This window comes from Lethenteron reissneri, chromosome 6, assembly GCF_015708825.2.
Source record: "Lethenteron reissneri isolate LAM-NWPU_2019-01 chromosome 6, ASM1570882v1, whole genome shotgun sequence".
Taxonomy (NCBI): domain Eukaryota; kingdom Metazoa; phylum Chordata; class Hyperoartia; order Petromyzontiformes; family Petromyzontidae; genus Lethenteron; species Lethenteron reissneri.
The window spans coordinates 5663091-5686585 of NC_083784.1; the positions used below are offsets into that span (position 1 = coordinate 5663091).

Genomic DNA, 23495 nt, shown 5'->3' on the forward strand with positions numbered 1-23495 from the left:
GCGCACAACTCAAAGACAATGCACCATCAGAGTATGAGAGCTCGGGGTAAGCATTTACACCATTGGAACCTCATTTGCCAGTAAAAAATATTAGTTTTTTACCCTTCTATCTGGCAACAAAACTGACACCTGTGCCAGATAGAAGGGTAAAAAAAACAATTATCATGTTTTTTACTGGCAAATGAGGTTCCAATGGTGTAAAGACAATGGCTGCCGACTGATAAGAGCACCTAAAACAGGAAGAGCATCTCAATATTCCGCAGGGTGAAAGCATGCAAGCAAACAGTGCAAACACCGAAGCAACAACAACGGGCAGTCAATCCTCCCTCCCACGTGGTCACACAGAGAACAGCGCAGTGTACTTCCTGAATTTTATTAAAAACAAAAATATCACCATAGACACATGCAGACAAAGGTGGCGCGGGGGGGGGGGGTGCAGGGGGCTATGATCCCCACTTGGAAGATTGTGGGGTGAACAGACAATATACCACGGTGAATAGACTTTACCCTTTCTGCTTGCCAGGAAGCCTATTCATTATTTTATCATCTTGAGAATGGCAAAAAGGTTCCCCGGAAATAAACCACGGCTAAAATTGCTCACTTTCCCTTGTTGCTCACAGACTGGAGTAGGTGGCACCTGGCTATCCTCGCAGCGACTTCAAGCTAACCATCGAACAAAGACGGTCACCTGCATCGTACGGTCTCAGATGCGCTTCTGCGGCCGTCCGGAACGCTCTTCTGACATTAGAAAGCCACTGGAGATATGCACTTTTAAATCTAAATTGAAAACGAATTTCTTTATAACAGCTTTTTGCTTAGTTTGCTTTCATTCTCTCACACCTCCTTTTTGCACGGTTGGCTACGTACGGTGCGAACAAAGTTCAACACACATACTAGTAGCTACAGCCAGAACGATGTCTACTAGGCATGTGAAAAAGAGCTTCATAGCTCATCGGATTCCTCCAGTCGAAAGATTTTGATTCGTGCGATTCTAGATCTGTACTGGGCGAGTAAATATTTTATGGGTTGCCAAAACTGTTCTAGCCCCCCCACAACTGACTTCAGTTTAGCAGGAACAAGTTTTAGCTAGTGCTATTGGAATGATAGCACACAGTACTTCAATCATATTGATTAAGCACACCACACCGACACTGAATTGTTCACCAAATTTGTTGTTCATATACGATATATAAAATGACAACTGTGGACAACTCTTTTTATTTTACCAGTTTCAGGTCCACGGAGCCATGTAGCTCTTTTTGAGAAGCGACCTGGCCACAAATGATAGCAAGAAAAAAGTGGCGTATCGTGTGGAAATGTATAGCAACCAAATACTTTTATAAACACATGTTTATAAATGTGGAGGGAAAAACCGGAGGACCTGGATAAAAAGCCACACCATCACGGAGAGAGAAATGTAAACTCCAAATATACAGACGTTTGAGTCCTGATCGAAACCACGACCTCCTGCATACCAGGTGAGGTAGTTAACATCTTGCCACCACTGCGCCTTTATGGAATCATTCCACCCCTGCATTTTCATTCACCACAATGTTGAATAAATAATCCATTCTCGAATTGTAACTCTTAATCACAACAATTCACACATTCCTTGACATGTTCCTTTGAAATTAAAATATAAGCCATCCTATTTAATGAACGATTCAAAAGTTGAATACAGTGACTGGACGCTGTTGCCAAAGACGTTGGTTAATCTTTTACTTCTGTCATTGGTTCTACTGCATCTGTGGTTGCTTTCACTTTTACTGATGTATCTGTTCTTGCTGCCGCTTGTGCTGTTGCATATGTAGCTGTTGTATCTGTGGTTGGTTTTTCTGTTGTATCTGTAGTTACTGTTGTAGCTGTGGTTGCTGATGTATCTGTGATTGCTGTAGATTGTGCTGTTATATTTGTGGTTACTGTTGTATCCGTGGTTGCGGTTGTTTCTGTAGTTGCTGTTGTAGCTGTGGTTGCTGTTGTATCTGTGGTTGCTGTCACTTGTGCTGATATATCTGTGGTTGTGGTTGTTTCTGTGGTTGCTGTTGCTTGTGCTGTTGTATCTGTGGTTACGGTTGTTTCTGTGGTTACGGTTGTATCTTTGGTTGTATCTGTGGTTGCTGTTGTATCTGTGGTTGTTTCTGTGGTTGCTGTCACTTGTGCTGTTTGCCGTTGACGCTGCATCGCACTGCGAGCAGAGACCAGGATGCACAGCTCTTGAGTCAGGAGTTGGAGCAGAAGCCGCGATGGTTCCCCCGAGCCGGGCGACATCTGTCGTGAGACAAAACCATGGCAGGCACACACCCAGTGATGACCTCACAGCGCTAAACAAATCGCTGAGCCCCTCAGCACGTGCTCTGCTTGCTCTAGGGTTGTCGTGGTACAATGGTGGAATTCTCATGATATCCTATCAATTTACATGACGTCAAAATTGCTGCAAAATCAGTATCCCTACAGTTTGTAATCACGTTTTACAATTGTTTTTTTTCTTTGCTGAACTTCCAGTACAAATTAATATTATTTAAACGTTCTTCAACTGGTGTCATTCTAATCATTGTGATGGTAATAGTCCACGAGCCCAGACGAGATATTTCCCTCTTTTGGTGTCACCCGAGGTGGCAAAACACGCGTGGTTCCAATTTCTTCACGTGGCCAATAACAGGGGATCATGTGATAACCATTTGAAACGAGCGGGTTGTAAAATTAACTCACATTCGTCGTGTAGATAAAAAGGATACGACTACAGTTTTGCTACCTCAGGTGGCACCATTTTGTGCTCTCGCCTATAGACAAAATCTGCACCGCTACGAGCGCACATGCTGTCAGATACAGAAAAATCGTCAATATCCCCTGAGGAAGTTCATGTCATGATCATGCTGTCAATTATTCAGGAAAACCTTTTTGAAAGCGCTAAATGAATTGCTAATAGAGATTACGCCATTGTTATTTCTAATATATTTGGTCAGGAAATGAGATATGGGATGAAAGCGACAAGAATCACGATATATTAATATGTTACAAACGGACGATGTAATCGCCATATCGCTGCAACCTGACCGTTTACTAATCTGTTCTGCAGCCATTAGAGAGCAGAATGCCGAGAGAAGAGTGAGGCTTGATCAGGAACACTTCAGATGGCACACATTTACAACACGTGGTTTTACAAAGCGACCACATCTCAACACATATAAACGAGCATTGCTGTGAGTTTGCCAAATCTCCACATATATAAAAGGCAAAGTTGTGATTATGTGTGCCTGTTCAAAATGTTTAACATAATTCCCGACATGCAACAAACTTGAAATTTGCCATGTGGGTACTTTCCAGACTGTACACCATGCAAACATTATAAAAATACACTTTCTTTTTTTTGGGGGGGGGGGGGAGCGCAATAATGCATATATTTTTTGCACGGCAAGTGAGCTATGACGTCACATATGTCATGTCACCCGCGCATGTGGAAGCGTCACGCAGTGTAGTGTAGCGGTTAGCGCGCTGCGCTACGAACCCGGCGACCCGAGTTCGATTCCCGCTCACGGCCACCACCGGTGACGATTATTTGAACCAGTACTGGGCCTCCCCTAGGTCGACTCAGCCTCAAACGAGTAACTGGTGTGGTGTGTGAACATCGCCACTGGGGAGACAAAGGCGGCCGGGTGTGATGAATCCAAGTCCCGGGCGACGCCGGGTAGGAAAGCTAGTATCCCATATAGGACTACAAAACTTGGCCAATTGTTGGCATCTGTTCTGAATGCCTTCCCGCTTGTTTGCGGTTTCCTGCACCGTTGAATCTTCCTGAAATGTAAAAAAAACCTGTGTACGTTACAAAGTATAATCAGAGTGTGTCACGCCAACAGACACGTTACCCTGGCGATGGTCATCCTCCGTGCTTGCTCCATGCAGCAGCAAAGCTTCAGCGCCAGCTCCTGCATCTCCTCCTGCATGCTCCCTCGGCCGACGATCACATCCGAGACCAGGTGGCTGGGGCAAAAACAAAGATCCCCCGTGAAGCCTTAACAGACTGTTGGGGCAAGTGCTGTTAGTGAATACTTATGAAGGCCGGCACGGCACACAAGGCGGCGGGTGGCCAACACCACGCTCGGCCGCCTTTGTCTCCCCAGCGTCGATGTTTACACATGCGCCAGGTACTCATTTGATGCCGAGTCGACCTACGGGAGGCCCATGATCAATTCAGATAATCGGTTCGTAGTATAGCGTGCTAACCGCTCCCCACACACCCACACAGCCCAATGGGACCACCACATCCCTGCGAATGAAGGCAGGGACAGTCCCGTTCATTTCAGAGAGGCTATCCAAATGTCCTAAAGCTTTTGCAAAAATCTGAATTTTGTCGCCGGTTTAACGTTTTCTGGTCTCGTGCTCAGCTCATGATTGCGGACAAAGAGTAGGGCAACCCGAGCAGTGGGGCGGGAGCCTATGAGCAGTAGGTGGGGCCCAACGGCAGAGCCAGGAGGCCGTGGGGCTGGTTGTCGAGTGGGCATGGCCATTTAAAAGTGGGCGGGGATAAAAGAGGTGGGGGGGGGGGGCTCGAAGCTCAACCATGTGTACCAGTTGAGCCTCCCGGAATTTTTTACTAGCCGCAGTTTAAATCGGAGAGCGTACACATGCGGTGCAACTGCAGGGTGCGACGGAGAGGCATTAAATCCGTGGATGTGAAACCCATGAAGATTCAAAGAGAAGCATGTGACCGTCAAACAAGCGATGCGTGGAGATGACCATGGGTCGGCAGGCGAGGGCTTACGTCTTGTGCGCAGGAAGACAGAGAATCCCGATGGCTGTGAGCAGCCTCCACGAGGGACCGTCCACTCCAAATGTCAGGTTCCTAGAAAAAGGCCGGGAGGACAGGGGAGAGGAACATGGGATTTGAAGGTGCGCCGTGTCTTTTTCCTCAATTTTATCACATTTGTGCTATTGGCATTACGTCATGAGATGCAGAATCCATTTGGAAGTCTCACACAGCAGTGATCCGCTTCATGTTAGAGAGCGGCCTGTTGAAGCTGTCAAAGAACTGCTTCTGACATCTCGAGTGGCTTCATCTTCACGCACTCGGAGGAAGCAGCACTTTCCAAAAAAGGCAATATTTGTTGCACGAGTCAAGCCAAGATTCTGAATGACGACAATTGGAATTTCGACAAATTAACTACAGACCTACATTTTAATGCCATGGTGTTTTTGTGCAATCATTGGTGATCGAGCTCAGACCATAAACTTACTCCACTTGAAAACCTGGTTTGGAACTCAGGATCTCAGCGGTGGAAGCTCAGTCCCTCTGATATCTGACCCACCCGGCCACCTCAGGACCGAGGACTTGAAAATGTCTGCAGTGAAGCATTATGAAACGAGGCTTTTCATGAGGATGGTGAGGTGAGGTAAAGGTTTGCGAGGTGAGGTCAATGGAGGAGGCGCCTAACCTGGTGAGGTCCCTCTTTTGCAGAAGGGTCAACTTCCACTCAGCGGCAGTACTCGGGCCACACGCCACACCCAACACGTCGTCTGCACAGACAAGAGCCGCACACATTTTAAACTCATTTCTCTAGAACTGATTTGTGTTTAGTTTGTTGTCCTTCCCCCACACTTCCGATTATGCACGGTTGGCTACGTACGGTGCGAAAGAACTTCAACATACATACAGGGACTACTCTACTTACGAATGAGTTAGGTTCTAGAGGTCTGTCCTTAATTCGATTTGTTTTTAAGTCCAACTTTTACTCCTGTCGATTCCAAACATGTTGTACGGCGTGTACACTAAACATGGGGAATAGCTTTAAAAGTTGTGTGGTGGTCAGGGTTGACACCAAGGTTGACACAGGTCACACAGGTCACACAAGCTAGGGGAGAGGTACGTACCGGTCTGGACCGGCCCGGATTGACAGGGACGAGAGGTGGTTGGAACGGCTCTGAGGGGAGGGGGCTGGCGAGAGCCAGGGCCCGAGACACCCCCGCCCCTCAGAGAGAGGGGATATATAAGACGGCTCCCGGAGAGCGGAGGGGTCGATCGGAGGAGAAGCTGAAGGAGGAGAGCCGGAGATCCTGGACCCCCAAGCCTCAAGGATGCCGCCCCGCTGGAACTGAGTGGGCTGAGTAGCTGTAGGCTAGGGAAGAGAGTAGCTGAGTAGCTGTAGGCTAGGGAAGAGAGTAACAGAGTAGCTGGAGGCTAGGGAAGGAGAGAAATGAGAATAGAGCCGGAGGCTGTACCTCCCTAGGTTGTGTGTGTGGGACTGTCTCCCCAGTGAGTCCTGAGGACTAGTGTTATCGGAATAAAAGCGTGTGGCCTCTACGAATTGTCGGTCTCATTCAAGAATACTACATTTGGTGTTAGAAGCGGCCAAAGAACCTCGCCGACATGGAGACAAGACAGAAAACGCTCACCAGGGGCCAGGAGAAGGACGTCGAGGGAGACGCTGAGCCGGAGGCGGGAGCGCCATTTCCGGGGGACGGGTCTGCGGGGGCGGGCTCGGGTTCTCCGGGGCCCTCCAGGAGTCCGCCGACGTCGGGATGGGCGATCCAGTCAGCCCATGCCCGGCTGGCCGATCTCCTCCATGCCGCTGCCTCCATCCTCGACGAGCTCACGCTGGGGGGAGCGGGAGCGCCGGGTGGAGTACCAGGCCGAAGGATGGGACGGGTTCCCGCCGAGAAACGCGCCATTCCCGCGCAAAACTTTGACGTCACCTCCGGAGGGGGAGACGTCACTTCCGCCGGGGATGCGGCCACCGGGGATGACGTCACTTCCGCCGGGGGGGTCACCGCTTCCGGGGGACGTGACGTCAACCGCCCAGGAGGTCAGGGGGCAGAGGTGGCTCGCGTCACATCCGCCATCTGCGGCCTTACATCGGGAGAAGCAGAGTTTTCGGGTAGGTGCCCGCCGATTCTGTCTGATATTCTGCCGCCGGAAGATGCTTCATATACTGCACTTGGGACGCTGCTGTCTTCGAGGGGGGACTACATCCCGGCGCTACAACAGCGCTTGCCTTCGCTTCAGGTTTTCACGGCAAAGGGGGGGGACTGGGCTGCTTTTTCACGCCGTTTTGTGGCAAATGCCGAGACGGCTGGGTGGTCTGCTGACATCGCTCTCCGAGCCCTGCCTTCCGCCTTGGACGACGTGGCCTTGGCCACGTTCCTCCTTATTCCACGGAGGCAACGCTCCACTTTGCAGGAGGCCCTCGATCGGATGGCCTTAGTGTATGGACCTCCATCCGAAACTAGACATCGTTTCGCCAGTCGGAGGAGGGAGGCGGACGAGACACCTCTTGCCTATCAGAGTGCACTGATGGCGTTGGCTCAAGCAGCCTATCCTCGAATGGACGATGTGGGCCTGGACTCCATCGTGCTGGAGAAGTTGCTGCTGCTGGCTCGGGAACTGAGGATTGCCATCCACGTCAAAGATGAAGCTAACCTTTCCTCGCTGGGGGCGGCACATTACCTGCACACAGAGTTGCTCCTCCAGCGGGATGGGCAGGTGGCTGCGTGCGCCGCTGCAAGAGTTGACGAGGTCCCGGATGCCCAGGCCTTCGCGTCACAGCGGGCCGCCAGTTGGAGGGGAGCCGACCGGCCTCGCCAAGGGGAAACCCGGGGGAGACACGGACCCCCGCGGGCGTTGGCTGGCGTCACGTGCTATAACTGTGGCCAGCTGGGTCACCTGGCATCGGGTTGCCCTGCACCCCGGCGCCGGGCTTTGGGTCATCCACCATCGTCCGCCCGTCCGCCGGCCGCTCCACAAGACCCCCAGGCATGTCGCGACACCTCACGCACACGGTCCCTGCCCGCATCTCATACACCGCGATTCGGCGCGCCAGTAGATCGCGTTGCGTTGAGGGGTGGGGAGCGGAATGGGGCTGATGTTCGGGGGCCACTTCGCGCGGTTCAGTGGTCCGAGTTGGCCCACAGGGTCGTGGCCGCGGCGACGGACTCGTCGGTTATTCTCGGGGATATTGAGGGAATTCAATTTCGATTGTTGGTCGATACGGGGGCTTCGGCTACTATAATCTCCGACCTCATATACAACGTGTTACCAAAGAGATGTCAGGCACTCACCCCGTTCTCCGTCCCTTGCTTTGCGGCAAATGGGGGTTCCCTGGGGATTATTGGCCAAATAACTGCACAAATTTGTATTGGCGACATTAAATTATCTGGTCCCATTTTGGTTTCCGATGCCTTGGCCGTTCCCTGTCTGTTGGGTACGGATTTCTTGGGGAGGATGCCCATCAAAATTTTGATTGACAAAGGCTGCATAGAGCTTCCTTCGGGCCGCCGGATGGCGTTTCTGCCTTCACCAAACCGGCTGCGCACAGCTTGCACGACTGTTCCGGCTATGGCGTCTGAAACCGTGCGGATTCCGCCGGGTGCGCAGATGCTGATACCGCTTCAGTTACGCAAACCACTGGAGGCAGACGCTACGTCGGGGGTTTTGTTATCTCCTTCAAATACGACCGAGCGAGGGTTGGACCTGGTGGGTGCACAAACGCTTGTGCCTAGAGATGGACAGCCCTTCATTCAGGTGCTGAATGCGGGGTTGCGGACGAAGGTCGTGCACCGAGGGGCTGTCATTGCACATGCGTCGCTGCCGCTGCACACTGACTCCGTTGCAGCTCATGTCGGTGAGGCGCCGGCGTCCGGGACGCAGGTGGGTGTCGATGAGGCATGGATGGATTCTCTCTGTTCAGGGGCTGAAAATCTTTCAGAGTCACAAAGATTCAAGCTGCGCATGTTGCTTCGTGATTTTCCCGATGTTTTTAGCAAACACAAATTCGATGTTGGGTGCACTAATCTATTGAAACACCACATTGATACGGGGGATTCCGCTCCCATTCGGCAAAATCCGTTCCGATTAAGTCCGGCAGAGAAGGAACATGTCCGGTTGGCAGTGAATGACATGCTTGCCGCAGACATTGTAGCTCCCTCCAACAGCCCATGGGGTGCGCCCATTGTGCTTGTTAAAAACATGATGGCAGTTTGAGGTTTTGTGTGGATTTTCGGAAGCTTAACAAGGTTTCGCTGGCGGACGCGTATCCACTCCCTCGCATGGACGAGTCGCTCGATGCTTTGGCGGGGGCACGGTATTTTTCTACCTTGGACCTTTTGTCGGGGTTTTGGCAACTGCCCTTGGATGACGCTTCCAAACCTAAGACCGCGTTCCGTACGCCACAGGGCCTTTATCAGTTCAACCGGTTGCCCATGGGATTGCACTCAGCTCCAGCGACGTTCCAGAGATTGATGGAACTGGTCCTCGCTGGCCTGCAGTGGGACTCTTGTCTTATATATCTGGACGACGTGATTATTTTCAGCCGTACGTTTGAGGAACATCTGGACAGACTGCGGGCTGTATTTCTCAGAGTGCGATCGGCTAATCTTAAATTTAAGCCTCAGAAATGTTTCCTGTTGCGTGAATCGGTGCGGTACCTCGGCCACGTTGTCAGTTCTACGGGTATAGCCACCGATCCTGCTAAAACTGACTGTGTAAGGTCGTGGCCCACGCCCACGTCTGTGGGGGAAGTCCGCAGCTTTATAGGCTTTGCGTCCTATTACCGCCGGTTTGTTGAGGGGTTTGCGACGATTGCCAAACCCCTTCATGCTCTGACGGCTAAGGGGGCTAAATTCCATTGGGGGGAAGAGGAAGACAGGGCGTTCAGGGCGCTTCGCGATGCCCTTGTCCGAGCTCCTCCCTTGTGCTATCCCGATTTCACGTTGCCCTTCATCCTGGACACCGATGCCAGCAATACCGGCATCGGCGCGGTGCTTTCGCAGGTTGTCAACGGGGTCGAACGGGTCATTGCCTACGGCAGTAGAGTCCTGTCTCCGGCAGAGCAACGTTATTGCGTCACCCGCCGTTAACTGCTCGCTATTGTCGTGTTTGTTCAACAATATCGACCGTACCTGTACGGTAGGCATTTTACGGTTCGTTCCGATCACGCCGCGCTACAGTATGCGTTGAAAATAGACCAGCCGTCCGGCCAGCTGTCACGTTGGCTTGAGGTCCTACAGGACTACACGTTCACGGTGGTGTACCGGAAGGGGACACAACATTTGAACGCGGATGGCTTGTCACGCCTTCCTCCGGGTGATGGGTGCGCGTGTTTTATGGGCTCGGGGAGATGCAAATCGGCCACGAGTACCGCTCCGGCTTCTCCCTTGGCAGCGGCAGCAGGGGTGGTTGATAGGGAACCTGTCGCCGAGGGGGACTCGCAGGTGTTGGTCGCTCGCGACTCACTCCTCGATCTGCCTCTGGACGAATGGGGACGGTTCCAGATGGAAGACAATTCCCTCCTCAGGTTACGCCGTCGTGCGGAGAGAGGGGGAGATTGTCAGGAAAGGGTAGGTACTGTCAGGTTGCGGGAGGGTCTCCTCATGTCATTGGACGCCAGCTCGGGGCGTTACAGAATCGTCGTCCCCACCGCTCTGCGGGGCAGGGCCGTGTGGGCGGCGCACGAACGCGTCCTGCATTTAGGTATTCACAAAACGCTCGCTACACTGCAATTGGATTTTTTTTTGGCCGGGAATGGCGCGCGATGTCGCCGACCTTTTGAATAGTTGCACACAGTGTGCGCGGCGGAAACACCCGGCTAGGGCGGCTTGCCCACCCCTTCAGTCCATTCAGGTGTCCCGGGTTAATGAGTTGGTGGCTCTTGACATTCTGGGTCCCTTCCCTGTCACCGCTCGGGGAAATAAGTACCTGCTGGTTGGGGTTGAATATTTCACCCGTTGGCCTATGGCCTGGCCCCTCCCCAACCAGTCGGCAGCAGCCATTGCGGAGGCGTTTCTCCAGGGCTACGTCCTGGATAAGGGTGCCCCGGAACGGCTGCTAACCGACCAGGGAAAGAACTTTTCGTCCAATCTTCTGCGGGAGGTTTGTGACCTTTTGTGCACACAGAAGGTCCGGACTTCCCCCTACCACCCGCAGACCGATGGTATGGTCGAACGTCTACACCGGACCATTACCTCTATGTTGTGTCATCAGGTAGACGACACACAGTTGGATTGGGACCTGAGGATTCCCGGAGTTCTGGCCGCATATAGGTTAGCGCCTCACGCGGCCACAGGCTATTCGCCCTTCTACTTAATGTACGGCAGGGAAGTCGACCCCCCCGTGGAGGTGCAATTGCGGGTCCAGTCTGCGGCTTCTCGCTCGAAACTGTCCGAACACACTCAGTTCAATATTCGGAAGTTGGTCGAGGCGAGGGTGGCCGCGCAGGAAAATTCCAGGGCAAGGCAACGGGCCAATGAGCGTCTGTATGATCGCCGGGTTACGGTGTATAAATGGGCGGTAGGGGATAAGGCGTGGCTGCACTGCCCGCAGGTGCCGCTGTCGACGTCATCGAAATTGCTGCGGCCCTGGCGGGGGCCGGTCGACATTGTTCGGGTCGTTCGGGACCAGTGTGTTAGGGTCGCGTGCGGACGGCGTTCTTGGTACGTGCACCCCTCGCGCCTGAAGCCCTATGTCGCACCACGCACTCACACACCTTCATCTCGCAGGGGCCGGCCGCGTGACGTGTCCGGCAGGTTGGGGGAGGGGCCTCGTGACCCCCTTGTTGTTCCAAAACCCCCTGCCACTCTTTCGGATGCTGCAGGTGTGAGTCCACCTAGGGTGGTCTCGCCAGAGGAGCGGGAAGCGAGCCGGCCGCCTGTCCAGCAGGAAGACGGCTCACGGGCTGTGTCCCCGGGGCCTCGAAACGTGCCGGACGCCCGTCATCTGGCCCCTCCTGACCCTCCGCAAGGAACGCTGGCTTCTGGCGATGGACCCGCCACACGGACTCGTTCGAAGGGTCTCAGGTTCTCCTGAGACCTGTCGCAGACACTGCCTCCTCACGGGGCCTGGGTGTTCGAGTCACCTTGTTCGTTGGTGTGGTGTGTCCGCGGTGTTCTTGTGTACAGGGGGGTTGGGGTAAATTATCGGGGATAGTTGTGTTGTTGTTCTGTTGTTGTTATTGTTGTGTTGAGGCTCACGCATTGTTATTGTCGTGTTCAGAATTCCTGGTTCGCGAGTTAGGGTTGGGATGTGGATAGTGATGCAGCCGGGACGGCTGCGTGCTGTATAGGGGGGGGTGATGTGGTGGTCAGGGTTGACACCAAGGTTGACACAGGTCACACAGGTCACACAAGCTAGGGGAGAGGTACGTACCGGTCTGGACCGGCCCGGATTGACAGGGACGAGAGGTGGTTAGAACGGCTCTGAGGGGAGGGGGCTGGCGAGAGCCAGGGCCCGAGACACCCCCGCCCCTCAGAGAGAGGGGATATATAAGACGGCTCCCGGAGAGCGGAGGGGTCGATCGGAGGAGAAGCTGAAGGAGGAGAGCCGGAGATCCTGGACCCCCAAGCCTCAAGGATGCCACCCCTCTGGAACTGAGTCGGCTGAGTAGCTGTAGGCTAGGGAAGAGAGTAGCTGAGTAGCTGTAGGCTAGGGAAGAGAGTAGCTGAGTAGCTGTAGGCTAGGGAAGAGAGTAGCTGAGTAGATGTAGGCTAGGGAAGAGAGTAGCTGAGTAGCTGTAGGCTAGGGAAGAGAGTAGCCGAGTAGCTGTAGGCTAGGGAAGAGAGTAGCCGAGTAGCTGTAGGCTAGGGAAGAGAGTAACAGAGTAGCTGGAGGCTAGGGAAGGAGAGAAATGAGAATAGAGCCGGAGGCTGTACCTCCCTAGGTTGTGTGTGTGGGACTGTCTCCCCAGTGAGTCCTGAGGACTAGTGTTATCGGAATAAAAGCGTGTGGCCTCTACGAAGTGTCGGTCTCATTCAAGAATACTACACTTGTATAATCTCCTGTAAATGTAGATGCTACTGGTTCTTCATGTTCTGCAGATGTAGATGCCACCACCGCTATGCATTGCGCGGCGGTTGAACTTACGACTCTCGATCCGAACAGACAACTGGACAGGTTTGTTCGTATCTATGAAAGTTCGTAAATCGAGTGTTCATAAGTAGAGGAGTCTCTTAAATTGTGTGGCAGTAACAGCTGAGTGTGGCCCCATTGCCTGGAGAATACAGTGAGGCTTAGTGCGGCCTGGAAGTGTATTATTAAATAAGATACATTACAATTCCTTATAAGGGAAACAAACACTAACTGACTACTAATGTAGCATAATCACAATAAAACGCATGCCAAATGAATACTAATCTACAACTCGCATCGTAACAATAGCCTGCTTACTAATCTAGTATATAATTACAATAACCCCCCCTCAAATCTTTGCACCTGACGAATTAATGAGTTAATGATGACGTCACCCTGCTGCTGCTCTATATAAGAACGGGAGACACAGCAGAGCCTCACCATTCTGGCGAATTGCTCGATGATGCTGGATGCAATTACCAGCGAAACGTCGTACTCAAATTGTAAATGTTGTGGTTTCACGCTTCAACACACCAGTGGGCTAAAGCAGTGAACTATTTGTCTTTTGTCAACGTGACACTTTTTTACTGATTGGCCGTGTTGGGTGGTGGAGGGTTACGACACATTTATAAATAACGCGATCTAAACCCAAAAACGTTAATTATTAGTCAGGCTCCTATCCGCGTTGATATAGAGGGTGTGGATAGATCCTATTATCCGTGCACTCATCAGCAGCTGAACACAAATAGGATTCAATTTAGAACTTGACTTTTGGGTGTGCCTTTTCTCCAATCACTAATAACACTGGTCAACACACTTTTTCTGGCATAAGGTATTCCAACGGTTTTAAGGTAATTTTGGGGTGCTGATTCCAAATCTGGCATTAGTTTTTGTCTATCACATCAGGTTTTTGAGATATCAAATATGGCATTTTCAATAAAAACTGCAGAAGAAAAATATTAAATAAATGTGGATATCTACATAAAATGATATTATAAACACACTATCCTAAAAACACAGCACCATATTTTAACACTAAAGCAGTCACTGACTCGCAACAACTTGCAATCATAAGTGACAGAGTTCATTTCGGGTAAAATCAATGAAAATGGGGTATGCCGATCGCATAAAATGAGATGTGATAGAGCAAATCTGAGATTAGATTTGGAATCAGCACCCTGAAATTAGTCTAAAACAATTTAAAGCTTTCGTGACTGCAGGGATTCATCTTCTTGGTTCTTTCGGTAAAGTCACGTAGAAGGGAAGTAAAAAAATAATAATTCAGACGCTGTCTCCCCGACAGACCTGTCTTCACCTGAGGACGGCTGCTTGCGTTGTGGCCGAAACGTCGTGAGAATTATTTTATTATGTTTTATTTTTATTATTTTATTACTTCCCTTCTACGTGACTTTACCGAAAGAACCAAGAAGATAGTCTAAAACAGCTGCAAAAGTCCAGGCCAGAAAAAAATGTTTTTTTTTTTGTTGACCAGTGTAATATAATCGGATGTATATGTCTCCTTCTCCACAAAATAAACACACGATGGGATCTGCGAATCGCGAGAGGCGTTTCGTTACGGTGCAACGGCAAACGCTCCTGGTCATTGCGGCATGGTGAGGGTTACTGCAGCAGCAGCAGCAGCAGCAACTACTCTATGGTCAATCTAGATTTGAAGTTTTCGTGACTGCAGGGATCCATACTCTTTGGTTCTTTCGGTAAAGTCACGTAGCTATAAAATAAAATAAATTAAATCACGACGTTTCGGGCGCAACACAAGCGTCCGTCATCAGGTGATTTTATTTATCTTATACCTACGTGACTTTACCGAAAGAACCAAAGAGTACTCTATGGCCAGTGAACAATGTCAGACCTCTTCTCCATGTTATTATGATTGCGATTTATGCTCGTTTACCCAGGAAAGCCTCACTGAGTCTCAAGACCCTTTTCCAGGAGGGATCCTGCGACGTTTTCGCACGAGGGGCTGACGTTGCTATGCGTTTTCAAATTCAGTAATGTATGGTGGAATGTTTCAGATTCGTCAACATTTAGACAGTGGCACCGGCAATGCAATCGCCTACTCTTCTTCGAATAACACCATGGGATCTCTAACACCCATGGTGAAGCAGACGGCATGTAGCATTTTACGGTTTAACATGCACCGCGTTATTAACCAGGGTGGCCCGTCGCATTCGAACGGCAAACCTCGGCAACGAGCAGCGGAACGCGGTAACGCCAAGCGACGTCACATGCAGAGTAGGCAGGCCTGGGTGGTCTCTCTGGGCGAGCCTGGGTGCCAGAGGTCGCAAACGGGTTTTGATTCCTTACCCGTACCCATACCCGGCCGCACCAGGGTCGCAAACGGGTACCCGTACCTGGCCGTACCCATACCCTACCCGTACCCGGCCGGGTATGGGTAGGGTCCGGGTATCGGGTACCCGATTGCGACCTCTGGGATGAAGCCATGTTGCAGGCACGGGTGGGTTGATTTTAGGAACTTGAATTGTGAGAAGAGACAAGACGTTGGGAAATGAGTGACAAACGGTTACTCACCAGTGACTCACGGTCTACCCGTACCCGTATCCGGCCGCACCAGGGTCGCAAACGGGTACCCGTACCCATACCCGGCCGGGTACGGGTAGCCGGGTATCAGGTAGGGTACGGGTATCGGGTACCCGGTTGCGACCTCTGCTGGGTGCCCTGTCAGTGGTGACGGCAAGTACCAGACGCCCCCGGATCTCACCGACAGTGGCGTAGACGACGTCATGGGGATTGGCATCGCATACGAAGCCGTAGTGCAGCAGCAAGCCCTGGCTGTCGTGAGGCCCATAGCAAATGAACACCTGCGAGTGGCGTGCGTGCGTCTGCCCAGCACGCACCTCGTACTCCCGCGTCGCCTCGTTGAACCCCGCCGCGACCTGCCACACCGCCACACAGAGAGAGTATGCGCCGCAGGGCACTTTAGCAACGCAAGTGCATCCTTTTCATCTTGCCAAACGCTAACATCTCAGAAGGTATTGACTTCAATTGTCCGGTTCGGCGACGGAGAATATGTCCGCAACTACGCACCACATGAAGTATACCTCTTGCTATGGTTGCGGCTACTAGTCCCGTGCTACCGATTCTGTTTTTTTGCTGAATAAAAAGTTTCAAAATAGAAATTGCATTTAATTTTCAAAGTAGGTTAAGCTTTAATTCTAGATTTGAAGTTTTCGTGACTAGGTTAAGCTTTGCAAATTGGTACACGGAAAACCAATTCATAAAGTCAGCCGACCGCTGAAAACTAAATGGTTGCCAAGTAATACAAGTTTTTTTGGATTAGATCGCGTAAGCTAGTTGTAGTTACTGGCGAAACGTCGTACTCAGATTGTTAATGTTGTGGCTTTCCTCTCCACCACCACTTTGTTGTACTAGTAACGAATTGGCATATTCTGTGTACATCACAAAGCTTACTAATTGTCTGTGTCGGGTGGTTGCGGGTTGAACGACACATTTATATATTTACGATCTAACCCAAAAAAATGGAAATTATGGATGATATTGGTCACGAAAGCCAAAGTGTTAAACTGGGTGCCAAGTATGCTACTCCAGTCGTTCAGTAACTCGGAAAATATGAAGTGAGAAATGAAGCCCGAGGCTAAATGACAACTTTGACTTTGATCCCTGATGGCGAAACTGCTGTGTGAACGTGGTAATGCAGCGCAGCGTCATGCGATACAGCACAGTCAATAACCTGTGGCCGATTCCCCCTCTGATGTCAGTTGGGGACTGTCAGGTTCCTGACCTTTGCGGAGGGGTGGTGGTTCAGAAGGTCAAGCACGGGTGCGAGTGCGAGGCTCCCCGTGCCCCCGGCCAGGGCAGGGCAGGGCTGGGCGGGGAGGTACACGGCCCGCGTGTTCACGCTGCACCACGCCCAGCGGAACGCGTCCTTGCAGAACACGCGACTCACCTACGCGCACGCAAGTAATGTCTTTATTTTTCGATTTAAAGCTTTCGTGACTGCAGGGATTCATCTTCTTGGTTCTTTCGGTAAAGTCACGTAAAAGGGAAATAATAAAAATAAAACATAATAAAATAATTCTCACGACGTTTCGGCCACAACGCAAGCAGCCGTCTTTAGGTGGAGAACAGGTCTGTCGAGAAGGCAGAGTCTGAACAGACCTGTTCTCCACCTGAAGACGGCTGCTTGCGTTGTGGCCGAAACGTCGTGAGAATTATTTAATAATGTTTCGTTTTTATTATTTTATTCTTTTCCTTCTACGTGACTTTACTGAAAGAACCAAGAAGATGAATCCCTGCAGTCACGAAAGCTTTAAATCAAAATCCTTTACATTGGTGGAGGAATGAACGAGCAAAGTTTACGGGAACAGTGACCATGGTAGTAGCGATAGAAGAGTCACGAGGAGGCGACTGACCGCTGGCGAGTGAGTGACTGGGGTGAGTGTTGGCTCATCTTCAAATTGACTGCTTTACATTAAATTCTATGACACAGTGTGAGGTAGTTACTTGTGTGCTCCACCCCAGGTATGACAACAATATTCAAACTTCGCCTAATCTTGAAGGCGTTTACCAAGAATCGCCGGTGACGAACCTCCACACAGGGGGTGTGTGTTAGGGCGCAGACCAACATCACCACCGAGTTAATCCGGTCTATCAAGTCCACATTTAAATTGTCGCAATGTAAGATGCACTTCAAAATCCCCGCAACGATGTGTTGCAATAAATAGTTTACGATAATAATGTACAGCCCTATCAATTCACCGCTGGATGACGACCTGCCAATTGCATGTAGGGTGTTTGACCATACTTCACCACACCGGCCACTGCAGGTTGACGAAGGAAGGTGGGGATGGCAGGCACGACAGGTTCACATTTCAATTGCCGCCGAAGATACCCATGCCATGGAATCAAACTCAGCTTACCGGGTTTATAGCATAGTGTGCTAAAAACTGGGCTACCCCTTCAACCCTGTGCTGCAGGAGTAAATACTGGATTTGGAAACTCTGCTGTGTGGTTATGCTGTGCCCAAACATCGATTAAGATTGCATCTTACATTTAAAGAGGTGTGTACCCGTCAGTCCGTTTTTAATATGCAATGGGATGTGATACTCAGTTACTATGAGTGCTTGGAAACTACACCTGACACAGCAGCTAAAATGCGTATTCATGTAATGTTAGTGCTTTTGAACAAAACCTTTGCAACTAATATTTTATTGAATGTACTTTTGAACTATATCCTAGACCAGGGGTGGGGAATATCCGGCCCGCGGGCCGTATAAGGCCGGCAAAATCATTTGGTGTGGCCCTGCCAAGGCAACCGCAGGCAGGACTCGAAATTCAATAAATCTCGGAGCAAACCTGGAAAAGCAGTTGCGAGTAGCAGCAACATCATCAATACCAGCTAACATCACACGCCTCGCCAAAGAGAAGCAGTTCCAGCCATCGCATTAGGGGTGTGAGTTAATTACATGTTTGACCAAATATAAACAGGCTAATTTTTAAGTTGATAATTTTGTATGGCCTGCGAATGATGTTATAAATATCCAAATGGCCCTTGGCAGAAAAAAGGTTCCCCACCCCTGTCCGAGACAGTAAAAAATGTTTCTCGTTGGAATTTCAGTTGTACGTTGCATATAGTAAAAGCGATATTTTCATTCTCAAATCTAGACGTTATCCAAATTAAGTGCAGAAGCACATTTAACGTGAGTTTTTGTTGTACAGTCATTGGTGACATGGTTGTGGCCATCAACTCATTTCACTTGAGAACCCAGTTTAATCATAGGTGGCTGAAACCAGCTTTCAAACTCAGGATTATCAGCGGTGCTGGCTCAAGAGTTTTGATATTTGAGCCGCCCGGTCCCCTACACCACATGCACATTTTTATCATGCGGCCCACTGACTGACATAGCTGAAAATCCTGACCCTGGTGCTCACTCACGGGCTCTGGGAAGAGCGGCTGGAGCAGGCGGACGAGCGGTCGGGTGCCCCGCCAGTCCTGCAGTAGCGCTGCCACCTGAGCCTCGGCCTCCTGACGGAGGGGCGCGGGGAGAGCCGACCTCTCCTCGCTGGAGAAGTACGCGGGACACGAGTACGACGCAGGGAGCACGGCGATGTACGGGCCCCACTGTCCCGGCTGCTTGTGCTGCTGCACTGTCGGAAAACGCATGCACACGACGAGTCGGCGCACTTCATTTCAGTTTTTTCGATCAGCGCTGCACATTTACCAGAGGTTGGAATCGGGTACCTGATATCCGTACCCTACCCGATACCCGGCTACCCGTACCCGGCCGGGTACGGGTAGCCGGGTACCCGTTTGCGACTCTGGTGCGGCCAGGTACGGGTACGGGTAGGCCATGAGTCACTGGTGCGTCACTGTTTGTCACTCATTTCCAAAGTCTTGTCTCTTCTCACAATTCAAGTTCATAGGTACGGGTAGCCGGGTATCGGGTAGGGTACGGGTACCCATTTGCGACCCTGGTGCGGCCGGGTACGGGTAAGGAATCAAAACCCGTTTGCGACCTCTGACATTTACCCAGGACAGCCTCACTGAGCTCAATACAAGGAGTATTTAAACGCTTTATAGACCCAAAACGCAAATGGTCAAATCACCAGATTGCTCCCGATCACGTCATATCTCGGAGGCGAAGCAGAGATGAGCCTGGAAGACGCTTGGACGGGCGACCACCATGACTGAAGCAGGTGTTGCAGACCGCTGCGGTAAAAGTGTTACCAATCAAGTCAACCTGCTGCCAGATTATGCTGCCCTCTACTGCATGGAACCGACATCGTTTGTAGGGATCTCACGAGTTAGCCCTGTGCTATGCGCTTCCGTAGGCCGTTCTCTAATCGTTGGTGTTTGTGAAGAGTTTCGCTGCTCTGTGGTAGTTCCGATTGGATTTTTCATCTCAAGGAGATGTTAACCCTGCTCCATGTACGAGGAATGCAATGGAAGAAGTTTTCAAATTCAATTTCAGGAGCCGCATCGCTCCCTCGCTACTCACAGGCGGGGTCCCCATCACGCGCCAAAGGCAAGCAGGTCTTGCTTTGAGAGAAGAACCTTTCACAGATGAGGAACACGCACAGCGCTTGCAGTGCAGTCACACTCCCACTGCACCTGCAACACACAAATAATAGTCAACATTCATAAAACGAAGACGAATACGCATTACGTAACTTACCAATGTGTGTTTTCCCTCACAGGCATTTAATGAACAATAACAGTAGTGCTCACACCAGACGCATAGGAAGCGATACGTCCGTCCATAGGCCGCCATGCGAAAAGGGAACTTGGATAATCGCTCTGCCGGGAGGGTGGGGGTGCCTCAGCCGGACACGCTGTGGAAGAAAGTACTCCCCTCGACAGCATGCCGAGGAGAGTCCTTCCATCGCTGATTAGTGTTGCAGGTTGTGGACAACCCTTTGATCAATGTGGCCGGTTTTCTAGCGATAAATCACGAATGCAACGTGACTTCATAGTCAGGTTTGGTTCAAACTGGATCATCTTTACAAAGAGTTATAATCGCCACCCCATTACAGACGAACAGAGGGCAGAGCTAATGTATTATAGCGTTCAACCTTAGCTGGAAAGTGTTGTGAAGACTCACTCACGTAGGTAGCGCCCAAGGTAGGTGTCCAGCACGGAACTGGCTGTGAGAAGGCATCGCTCAGGAACAGAGATAATGACATCGCCTGGCTGCAAGGGGAAGGGAAGGCAGCGAGGGTGAAGTCATTTTCAGTGAATGGTCATTCACCTCACGAACGAGCCTGAGGACTCTCTAAAATGTTTTAAGATACACACGCGTGACAGGTGCGGGACACACAGTGATACGTGCTGCGTATGAAACACACTGTCACGTGTCTGCGGCATGCTGCTATGTGACACACGGGTCTGGAGGAACTCTGCATGGAGGCCGGGTGGTTCAGAGGTCAGAGTGCTGAGCAGGTACTTTTGAGATTCTATGTTCCAAGCCAGGCAGCCGCCTGTGATTAAACCGAGGCCTTAATGTGGTATTAGTTGATGGCCTCAGCCCGGCCACCAAGGTCTGTACAAAAAAACTTCCACATAAAATTTGGTTCTGGGATTAATGTCGCTTACTTCCAGCTCTGAGGATTTAAAATAGGAGTTCGACTGTAACGCGCCACATTGTACTAACTTTTGCAAGGCGGATGGGAAAGTGTTGCCCCATACTCTGTGAACCAAAGGTCACTTAAAGGGATCTCAGAATTTCCCCTGTGACATCCGCCTTCCACGGGACGTTCCCTTTCATGAAGCGTTGCATCGCTCGTGCAAGAGATCCTAATGACGTGATGCCGATTGGCACAATTGTGATAAAAAAATTGTGGAGAACAACATGGAGCAAGAGTAGAGCCTCACCATTCTGGCGAATTGCCCGATGATGCTGGATGCAATTACCAGCGAAACGTCGTACTCAAAAATTGTAAATGTTGTGGTTTCACGCTTCAACACACCGATGGGCTAAAGTAGTGACACTTTTTTGCTGATTGGCCGTGTCGGGTGGTGGAGGGTTACGACACATTTCTAAATAACGCGATCTAACCCAAAAACGTTGATTATGAACATGAACAGTATTAACTTCGAAAGAATAGGAACTGCGTGGTAGGTAGAGCACACCTGGAAATGTCTCCTCGCCATAAGCCCTCGCCCTGTGTCTGGAAAGAGAAGGTGAGACAAAGCTGTCACCTCAACTGCTCGCAAAGCACACGTCAATCACTCTACTTAACCAGCAGATTAAATACAATCATTGAGGCACGTGAAGCAGCATTCTGTTTTACAAGGACGACATATCGATTCTAGATTTGAAGCTTTCCTGACTGCAAGGATTCAGATAAGCCCCTCCCCCCTTAACTTGTATTTAAGGGCTGGTCTTTTGGAATTTTCCTCACTTGATGCAGTAATTTTAGCTGTGACGGTCCCACCTGATGACGGAGACTTGTGTTGCCTCCGAAACGTCGTGATTTTTATTATTTTATTTCTATTATTACTTTTATTAATTTTAATTTCATTTTTTACCTACGTGACTTTACCGAAAAAACTAAGAATACGACCTATCGAGTCACTTTAAGTGGATAATATTTTAAACACATTTAAAATGTAACAAATCTGGATTAAATTGAATAATAACTTAAAAGAACAATTTTTATAATTCTCAGAAAAGGTGTATTGCATTTTTTAGAATTAAACATACAATATATTATGGAAAGGAAATTCACACGTGTCTGGAGCGCTGTTATATAAAAGCCATCCTAGGTCGCTCACTCAACCCAAACACCTCTTATCGACGCATAAACTCTGGCGTGTGGAGTTTGTATGTTCGTCCCCTGTTCTGCATGGAATTTCCTCTGAGTACTACCCATGGTAAAAATAAAAATTACACAACTGTAATTGGTATTGGCAAATATCCTAATGCTGAAAATTTACCCACAAACTATTGAATTCGCATTACACAAACCAAACTCGCTCCCGATTGCGAAACTTGACAGGACCCTCTAGAAGAGGTATTGATTGAGACTCGGTTGGACCTTCCTGATTAGACGGCAAGCACAGTTGTACCGTACTTCTACACGACCGCGTCTATTGCTTCCCGCCTTCACTAACAACCCCCCCTCACCCCCCAACGATTCGCGCAGGCGAGCGTACGCCGTCATCCTGCAGTGGATCGACAAAAGGGCTGCGAGTAGACACAAGGAGGAGGCGCGTGTTCACAAGGGCACCTTCCTGGGTGGGAGTACAGTACATGCTGTGGGAGTACAATACATGCTGTGACAGTTGGAGTACAGTATATGCTGACAGTGGGGGTACAGTACATGCTGTGACAGTGGGGGTACAGTACAGCACATGCTGTGACAGTTCGGGTACAGTACAGCACATGCTGTGACAGTGGGAGTACAGTACAGCACATGCTGTGACAGTTCGGGTACAGTACAGCACATGCTGTGACAGTGGGAGTACAGTACAGCACATGCTGACAGTGGGGGTACAGTACAGTACATGCTGTGACAGTGGGAGCACAGTACAGTACGGGTACAGTATATGCTGTGACGGTGGAGGTACAGTACAGTCTGTGCCAGTGGGGTGCAGTACATGCTATAACAGTGGGAGCACAGTACAGTAAATGCGATGACAATGTGGGGTACAGTCTGGTATATGCTGAGTGAGGGTACAGTATATTGTGGCAGCGGGGGGTACAGTAGAGTATGTGACAGTGGGGTACAGTACATGCTATGACGGTAGCCCCTGGCCTGAGCCATGCTCTATCCGCTGCTCGGGGAGAGAGTGAGATGGGGGGGTCGGTAAACTGTCCACGTTCCCGCGGCGAGCACACGCACCCGGCCACACCGCGGCCTGCAGGCTGCAGCGGCCGAATCCGCGCCGGCGCATCCATCGTCGCAGCTCCACGTGGCGCGGGTCGGGCCCCAGGGGCGCGCCACTCGGCCTCGGCGTGGCCGCGGGAGAAGCCGGCGTGGCCGAACCAGCCGCGGTGGCCTGCGACCTCCGCCGCCGTCGTCTCCTCCTCGCAGTGCGACCGGCGCTTCCCGCCATGATGCGTGACCCCTGACTCCTGACCCCCCCACACACACACACACCGCCCCACTCCCCCACCCACCCAAGAAACGATAGCATCCGGGTCACGACCCTCCCTCCCACCCC

At 50.7% G+C, this 23495-nt stretch overlaps 1 protein-coding gene across 6 annotated transcripts; it reads right to left on the reverse strand.

Moving 5' to 3' along the window:
* Nucleotides 1-206: 206 nt before the first annotated feature.
* On the reverse strand, nucleotides 207-23405 carry SETD4 (SET domain containing 4). 6 transcript variants are annotated; one of them, XM_061570986.1, is made up of 11 exons: nucleotides 23174-23405; nucleotides 21459-21496; nucleotides 20431-20519; nucleotides 19828-19940; nucleotides 18765-18976; nucleotides 16611-16775; nucleotides 15570-15744; nucleotides 5430-5511; nucleotides 4760-4840; nucleotides 3864-3978; nucleotides 207-2268 (listed from the first exon to the last, which is right to left on the reverse strand). In XM_061570986.1, the coding sequence occupies exons 1-11, from the start codon at nucleotides 23385-23387 to the stop codon at nucleotides 1711-1713; spliced, it is 1842 nt and encodes a 613-aa protein (XP_061426970.1). In that variant the 5' UTR covers nucleotides 23388-23405; the 3' UTR covers nucleotides 207-1710. The 6 variants fall into 6 exon arrangements, with proteins under 6 accessions (XP_061426970.1, XP_061426978.1, XP_061426995.1 ...); XM_061570994.1 differs by having other exon boundaries at nucleotides 20435-20519; nucleotides 23174-23296; XM_061571028.1 differs by lacking the exon at nucleotides 207-2268 and having other exon boundaries at nucleotides 3893-3978; nucleotides 15706-15744.
* Between the last annotated feature and the right edge of the window lie 90 nt (nucleotides 23406-23495).